The following is an 8,041-nucleotide window of genomic DNA, read 5'->3' as shown; positions in this document are numbered from 1 at the left end:
TTTTTTGGTGTGGTTAAATAATTGATTTTGTTGCAACATTTTTTTGGGAAAAAAAAAAAAAGGTTAATACTTAGTGGTTGGAGCTCAATGTTGGACACCATTGGCCGATCTGCGGCCTCACAATTGTGTCGCTCTTATTTCTCTACAAAAAAATAATAATTTTAAATTTTGATATTTTTAATATTTATAAAATGAAAAATATTATGCTTAGATTTGAAAAATAGTGAAAATTTTTAGAAGTATTGAGGTTGTCTTTTCAACTCAAACCGATCCTTTGTGTGTTGTCACCATATTTACATATTGGTCAATTAGGTTATTATTATTTTAAAAAACTCTTTAAAAATTAGTTTTACGCAAGTAAAAAATATAACGCTTAGGTAGAGAGAAAAAAAATATAAGGCATAGGAGAAATTAGAAAATAGCTTTCTTGTTTTCATAGGATTTTTAATTGATGAAGAAAATTCAATGATGTGACACTATTTTGCAACAGTGTATAAAGAGTACATCATGCTTCTCAAGGAGGAGATGGGGGAGGACATAGCATGGAGGCATGGTGTACCTATTAGGGATGACAAGAAGAAATCTCAAGGCAATTATTGTGAGAAAAAAAATCATGGGAGATGGGGCCACTAGAGTACTAGACTGAAGTGGCATTTGATAGGTGGATATAAGGACAAGGCCAAAGCCCCAGGGTTCCCCCCCTTGAGGTGCAGAAGGCCATGGACACCCGAAACTTTATGTGGTATCGACATACAGTAGGAGACTATGAGGAAAAGCAGGGGACCTTTGCTTATTTGCACCTATGATGTGATGTCGATGAATGTACAATATGATGTAATCTTTTGAAATTTAATAAAAATTAAATGATTTTTCTCATTTGTCACTTGCAATTGCATATTTTAATTGCTTTCATTATATTTTGAATGTTATATTGTTATGGTGCTAAATCACGTGTAACACATATCTCTGAGAAATATAGAGGCAAGGTGTACGGCATACATTGCCAACCTAGGGTATGAAACCAAACTAACAATTTGAGAGTGTTTTTCAACATCATGTTTATGGATGCTTAATTAGGGTCATTTCCAAGTTTCACCTTGACCGTTTGACCAACAAAATGGTGAAATGAAACCGTGCACCGAAACCTCGGCCAAGTTTCAATCGAAATCCTAATTATTTCGGTTTCACCTATCAAAACCGACTTCTTGAACCTTTCTATCAAAAGAATGTGAATGCAAAATATATCTATAAATAAAGAAGCAAAATGGCTTGCGAAGCCAACTCTTAATGCTACTATGAGAACAAAGTAACAGTTCTAGAACTAGTATTCCAACAGTTCAAACTCAATAGAATACATCAGAAATCAAGAGAGCAGACTATCAAGAACTAGTATGTAGAGTTTGAAGCAATTGAAGTATATACTGGCCTGTTTATGAGAAGAAGAAAAAATCATCTCAACTCAGCCTAATCCCAGGGGGTCAGCTACATGAATCCTTACCCTCTAATCAGCTCTGTTCGAAGTCATACTTAATACAAGACCTTAGCTATGAATATCTTTCCTCACTTCTCCCAGAGTCATTTTAGGTCTGGCCCAAGATCGTTTAGCTCTTTCAATCTGAATCAAATCACTCATCCATAGTGGAACATCTAAGGTCTCTATTGTATATGACCATGCCAACTCCATGGCTTTCTATCATGGATCTTCCCGGAATAAAACCAAATATATATAGAACAGGCCAGGAATCCACCTGAACCCCCCTTGGATTCCACCAAGTATAACCTAAGAATCCACTCAAACTTGCACTGAATCCACATCACTTCAAGAAAAGCAGATTTGTATGACTCAAAATAAAAATAAATAAAAAAAGGGCGGGGAGGGGGGACTGTAAGCCATTAGAACTGGAATGGACCAACTCATGAACTGGCCTGGACCAAATCCTAATTGAAATGAAAACAGAAATTTAAATCAGCAAAACACAGCTGTCAACCAGCCTTGGTGGACTCCTAACCCATCTAGGACTTTAACAAACATTCAAATATCAAGCTGGAAAAAAACAACTCCTGATCCTGCCACGACTATAGAAGAATTACATTCAGGTGGGAAAAAACTACTAAAATAACCCCACGATAATGTGGTCTGATTTAAACACAAAACCCGTACAAAACAGGATCGAAAACAGAGTGAAAATAGCGAGATTCGAAGAGATATCACATAAACCAGATCAACTCAGGTCAGCATATAGGGCTGGTCGAGTGATCCTTATGGGGGTATAACAGTTGCTGAAAAACTCAGCTAGATTCAATGGTCAGATCTGCTGACGTGGACAACTCCTAGTGGAACTAGGATAGGTCAAAACCAGTAAAAGGGTAGAAGGTATCCATGAGAAGCATACCTGGGAGAAATTAACGATGACAGGAAGGATATGAGCAACACAGTCCTGGGATTCCAACAATTTTCCAAGTGCCGCACACCCCTCAACAGCCAATAGTCTAACAGAATCTTGATCTGAAATGAATCATACTTGGTAAGTACTTACGCTTGCTATAATAGACAAATAACAAATCTTCAAAAATAACATCTCACAAATAGGCATGCAAAGGCAAAGTAATCACCATTAGCTTAATCCCCTTCTACTGGCTTCTCATTATGCATAAAAGATCAGAAAAGAATTACAAGAATTTAAAAGAAAAATCCATACACTGAGACCTTGAAAGACCATCTCACACACCAATACACCAAAAAAAGTTAATTACCACAACGAAGACAAAAGAAAAAGGTAAAACAATGATCTCTCACTCGACCTCACAGACATTCCAAAACACGTGCCTGGACCAGCATACATATCACAGTTAGGTGAGCCAAAGAGCTACACTGCTGGATCTATCCTCTGTGTATTTCATTATCTCCTCATAGGATAGTAAATGTGAATATCCACACCTTGAATACTATTAAACATCGTTGTTTGTTATTAGCAAGGCTTTACTACCCCGAATACATGGCAGCGGAGGTAAACTAAAAATATATGTAGTTAAGTCCACATCATTACAAATCATCTAATGCAATGGGCAAGCATGAAACATTATTTCTTTCCCTCTCGTATGCAATCCCTACACAAGTGCTAAGAAAAGCCCCTTTACTGTTTCTAACCCTCTTTTATACATTCTGGCTAATAAATTAGGACACCAATTGCATTGATTTGCATAAGTGTGAATGTGCAAAATGTCTACATTACTCATAGCAACCATATCATGCGGTTTAAGAAATTATGAAGGAGCCAAAACCTTTACTAAACACAAAAATGAGTGGTGAAAAAAATACGATATCAGCAGAGAATTTAGATACCAAAGTAGAAGTTACCCATTGAATTAAAATTAAATTAAGAAATTAGAAAAATTCAAAGTCTGCTTACCATCCTGAGTCAGATCCTCAAATATTGACATCATATCAGTCTTCAGGTGGGCTGGTTCAACTGTAGCAGCAAACTTTCCGAGGTTTGATGCAGCAGACCTCCTCACCATTGGCATGTCATCTTGACATAATTGGCTGTATATTTGCCGTAATTCTGTCTTTAACATCTCTGGTGCACTGGGATAAGCAATATGAAACAGTCCACATGAGGAAACCCGAGCTGTAAACCACTCACCAGATGCCAGTCTCTGAAGGCAGAAATCATAACACGTTAACAGAACACTATAGCAACAACATTAAGGCATGAGGAATAATAAAGAGAATCAAAGCAGTTGATTTTTTTTTTAATGGACAACCCCTCAAGTGCAAAAGACCAAGGATGGTACTTGGGGAGGGTGGAACTTCTTTTCCCATTTATGAGGAAGTCAAATGCTAAAGCATTGTTCCAGTTGAAGCAGCAGCATCATTAAGATGGATAACCACTAACATCATACAAAAATAATGAGAACCTCATATAAACAAGTAATATGTTTGAAATGAATTAAAGCCCGAGCTTCTCTATAATACTTAAGACAACTTACTGAGTTTTTTGAGGACCATCAAAAATATCTAACATATAAACCTGATGTAATTACCATCTAGAAGACTATTACGAAATAAAGGTCATGATAATGGAAAAGGTTCAAGTGCTCATTAACTCTTGTAATCTTGTGTGACAACCATTCTCTGTTAGTACGACTCAAATCCCACTAAACATGAAAGGCAACATCCAAGAACTTAGTAGGAAAACAACATAAAGCCGAATAAAAACATTAACAACCAAACCCTTAATCGAAAAACATCATACAGCCGAAGCAACACCATTACCTTGACCAAAGGAATAAACCAATCGACAAGATCACTCTCCTTCATCTGAGCACCAATCCGACACAACGACTCCACTGCCTTGTCCCTCACACAGGTTTCCTCAACAGTACACAGAGTCTCCAACGGGGGTAACAAAACATGAGCATATTCCACTCCACCAACGTAAGGAATGAACACCCCAAGCTCCTCTCCCATTGCAAGCAGTACTTCATCATCGTCGTCATTGTTCTCACTAAGAAAAGGAATCAATTCCTTCCGTGTTCTCTCCTCGCCCAAAGCACGAGCTATCGTGGAAAGCCTACGGATAGAGTTTAACCGAAGCTGGATATCTTCATTTTTCAATTCGTCGATTAAAATAGCAATCGGATACAGTGGCTCGTCGATCATAGCCATTGTATCTCAAAAATTTCTTGGCCGCTGCAGGAAAAAAAAAAAAAAAAACCACAGAGATCGTACATTATTACTGAATCAAGGCAAAACAAAAAGAAATCCTAGCCAAATAATTAACAATTTATGCGGAATCTATAAAAATGTGGCTTTTGAGAGCTAGATCGGGAAAGTCTTTAAGATCTGGGAGGAACCCTAGAATTAAAAGTTGAGGAAGAAAGAGGAAATGAATAGAGAGAGAATGGAAAGCTATTAATTACCTGGAAAGAAAACAAAACCCTAGAATCAACAAATCATAAGCTTAGCGCACAGAATTCGATCGTCGAAGTGTGAATGCAACCACTGGGAGACGAAAACACAAGAAATGAAGAGAAAGATTGATCGTTTAATTAACACAGAGCTTGGAATGACTTCCGACGGGCTGCCTCTGACTCCTAGTGCCGTTTCTTCTCTGTCTGGAGATTCAAGCGAGAGAACTGAATCCCAAAAATAGGTATTTCGCTTCGTTCGTTCTTCCGAAACTCCTTAAGGGAACAAATGGAAATAATCAGTGAACACCAAATGCCGTTTTTTTGGGGCGCAAGCGGTAGCACGAGACTACGAGAGGGATTCATATGGTGGGCCCTGTGGGGACCAGGGTTTTAAAACTTGGTATCGGGATCGGTATCGGTCATAGAAGAAACCGATGCGATGCGATGCGATACGAATTGGTATCGGTAATAATCGGTTAAGGATCGGAAATACTACAGTTTTTCCGGATCGGTCACCGTATCGGCTAGGATCTTTTGTTTTTTTTTTTTCCATGCGTCTTCTCCTTTCGGTTCTTAGTTCTCTCCAAGTCCAGCTGTTGGCTATGGAGAAGGAATCTGAAAAGATCCGTCACCAGCCCCGAGTAGATCCGTCACCAGCCCCGAGTAGGTCTTGTCTCCGATGAGAGAATGTGTAAGCATTCAACCCCGGACGGAGAGGATCATCGTAACAATCCTCGTCGAATCAAGGCGATATGGGAAAATTTTCAATTTGCCGGAATCAAAAGATACATAGGAAGAACAAAAAACCCTCTAAACATCTGATAAAATAACCCTCCACTGACCAAAAATTCAGCCCAAGTGCTATAAAATGGGAAGCAATTGGCTTCCTACACAAAGACCGACATCAGAATCCCTCAGTCGAAAAGACTAAAGCCCATGTCATCATCTGACTCCTCTTTCTCTTCCACTTTTTTTTCTTTCTTTGGCTCATCCGCAGCAGGGGCTGCACCACCCCCGCCGCCGTTAGCACTTGCAGCCACCGCAATGGCTGCACCACCACCAGAAGGCACTGAAGCAAGCTTCTCCCTTCCAGATGCAATTAGCTCTGTAATATCTTTACCCTTAACTTTAGATAGCAGTAGCTTAATTTTATCATCATCAGCATCAGCCCCAACTGATCCAAGAATGTTCTTCAAATCGTCGGCAGAAGGGCTGGTGTTTCCGCCCAAAACAGAGAGCAAGTAGGCAACGATAACCTTCATTTTTGCTCAGAAAACTAATATAATCAAATTATTTGTCACAGAGAGAGGGACGGAGAGAGATACAAATGGCTATACGCGGAAGTCCGTGACTCCCGTTTCTCTCTAATTTGCCGGAATTCCTCAGAGTCGTGGATTGTGCTGGAATCGTGAGTTAATTCCTTGTCTGTGGTTATTAATTTTGTACCGGTCATTGGGGGAAAGTATTCTGAGAAGAATCTGTCCTTGGGGCAAATTACAATTTTTCTGGGATCTTCTTCTCGCTGAGTTGTAATAGTTTCTGTGACATATTGATGAAGAAAGTAGGAAGATTTTACTGGTTAAAAAAAAAAAAAAAAAAAGGGATCAGGTCGGATCGATATCCGATACTCAGGATGATACCGATACCCGTCACAGGATCAGTCAGGTATCAGGATCGATCTCAGCGGATACTGATCCGATATGACTGACCCAACTGATCCAATATCGATACTTGAAACCATGGTGGAGACACGTTTTACGACATACAAATCTAGTATGGGCGGTTTGGAAGTTGGAATTACAAGCCCAAAAGCCTACATAATATTTTTGGGCAAATGTAAGTTGTATGGCACATCAAGTACCGTTTGACAATATTCCCATAAACATGTTTCTGCATTTTTCTATTTCTATAAATGGAGAATAAAAATGTAGAAATGTTGTAAAAAACGTGTGGTAAAAGTGTTTCATTTCACCTGTTTTTATAAATTGAAATTGAAATTTCTACCTATTAATGGTTCTAAAAACACAGTATCGTTTCTGGAAACAACTAAAATGGACCTCTAATTACTGCTTCCACTCATCTAATGTTGTAATATTCATAGAATAAACGTTGAATATGTCCGTGGGGTAGATCACCCATTCTTCAACTACCATCGACGAAATCCATAGCTCGCTCATAGTCAACAAATTTCTCTCCATACAGCGAAACCTGCAAAACAAAAAACACAAAAAAAAAAGGGGGAAAAAGATCTAAACTTGGAATTAAATAAAGTAGAGAACCATCATCAACGCCAAAAAGCTCATCCGCAAAGATCGACCTCGGTCCGTTTCATCTTTAACCGATATGAGGATTACCAGTTCAGAGAAATCAAGAAAAACTACAAGATCAACTGATCAAGAAAATTAACTTCGACAAATATTGAAAGAAATATATTGAATAAGAGAATAAGAGATGGAGATGATAATCAAAGGAGAAGAAACCAGAAGACCCCTTCACATAGACAGAATAAGCCAATAGAACATAGACAAATAAACGTTTCAAGAAACAATGTTTATCAAACACCTTTAAAATTCCGTTTCTATTCCCAAAAACGTTGTCAAACAGTACCCTAGTGTCAACACAACATAAAAGTGGCATTGGCCAAATGACAAATAAAAAGTTTGAAAAGTGTCTAATATTTTATAGGGATAGAGAACGGACTTTAAAGAGGAAGCATGTTAATATGTGGAAAAATATACTGATGAAGGGAGAGAGTTCTATGAGCAAGCAGTATAAAGGAGTGCACTGATGTGGTGTGCCAAAATGGTATCATACATTGGAGGGTAAGAGGTCATTTCATGAATAGAAAAGATAGATAGGTGCCAGTGTTCCCTGTCTCGGGGGCTTAGAAAAACAGTTCCAGTTAATGAATTTGCATTTGGAATTTGAAATTGAACAATCTCCTAGATATCCAAATGTCATATACCTCATCATCTCCCCATGGTACAAGTAGGTGTTCCTCTTATCATAAATCTTGGGATAAATCGTCTAGTCAGTATTTTATCACTAATCTATGGTTCATTTTACAACAACAAGAATATTGAATCTTCTGTTTGGTGTATATGGTTCATTTTTTCCTTTTTTTTTT

The 8,041-nt window shown here is 38.2% G+C and overlaps 2 protein-coding genes across 2 annotated transcripts in view; both read right to left on the bottom strand.

Moving 5' to 3' along the window:
• LOC122093790 (serine/threonine-protein phosphatase 2A 65 kDa regulatory subunit A beta isoform) overlaps nucleotides 1-5,234 on the bottom strand; it is a 29,403-nt gene extending 24,169 nt beyond the window's left edge. The window contains exons 1-4 of the mRNA XM_042664273.1: nucleotides 4,924-5,234; nucleotides 4,277-4,693; nucleotides 3,411-3,657; nucleotides 2,394-2,506 (exon numbers count right to left, since the gene is read on the bottom strand). Coding sequence (XP_042520207.1) covers nucleotides 2,394-2,506; nucleotides 3,411-3,657; nucleotides 4,277-4,669 — 753 coding nt within the window. The 5' untranslated portion in view covers nucleotides 4,670-4,693; nucleotides 4,924-5,234. The remainder of the gene's footprint in view (nucleotides 1-2,393; nucleotides 2,507-3,410; nucleotides 3,658-4,276; nucleotides 4,694-4,923) is intronic.
• A 431-nt stretch (nucleotides 5,235-5,665) lies between these two features.
• On the bottom strand, nucleotides 5,666-6,342 carry LOC122093791 (60S acidic ribosomal protein P2-like). Its single transcript, XM_042664274.1, has one exon. The coding sequence runs from the start codon at nucleotides 6,174-6,176 to the stop codon at nucleotides 5,829-5,831; it is 348 nt and encodes a 115-aa protein (XP_042520208.1). The 5' UTR covers nucleotides 6,177-6,342; the 3' UTR covers nucleotides 5,666-5,828.
• Between the last annotated feature and the right edge of the window lie 1,699 nt (nucleotides 6,343-8,041).

The sequence above is a fragment of the Macadamia integrifolia genome, chromosome 11 (assembly GCF_013358625.1).
Source record: "Macadamia integrifolia cultivar HAES 741 chromosome 11, SCU_Mint_v3, whole genome shotgun sequence".
In the NCBI taxonomy this organism is placed as follows: domain Eukaryota; kingdom Viridiplantae; phylum Streptophyta; class Magnoliopsida; order Proteales; family Proteaceae; genus Macadamia; species Macadamia integrifolia.
The sequence above is the reverse complement of the archived record's forward strand: the minus strand, read 5'-3'. Positions and strand labels throughout refer to the sequence as shown.

Excerpts from the sequence above, each read along its gene's own strand:
- LOC122093791 (XM_042664274.1), bottom strand. The coding sequence starts at position 6,176 with ATGAAGGTTATCGTTGCCTACTTGCTCTCTGTTTTGGGCGGAAACACC.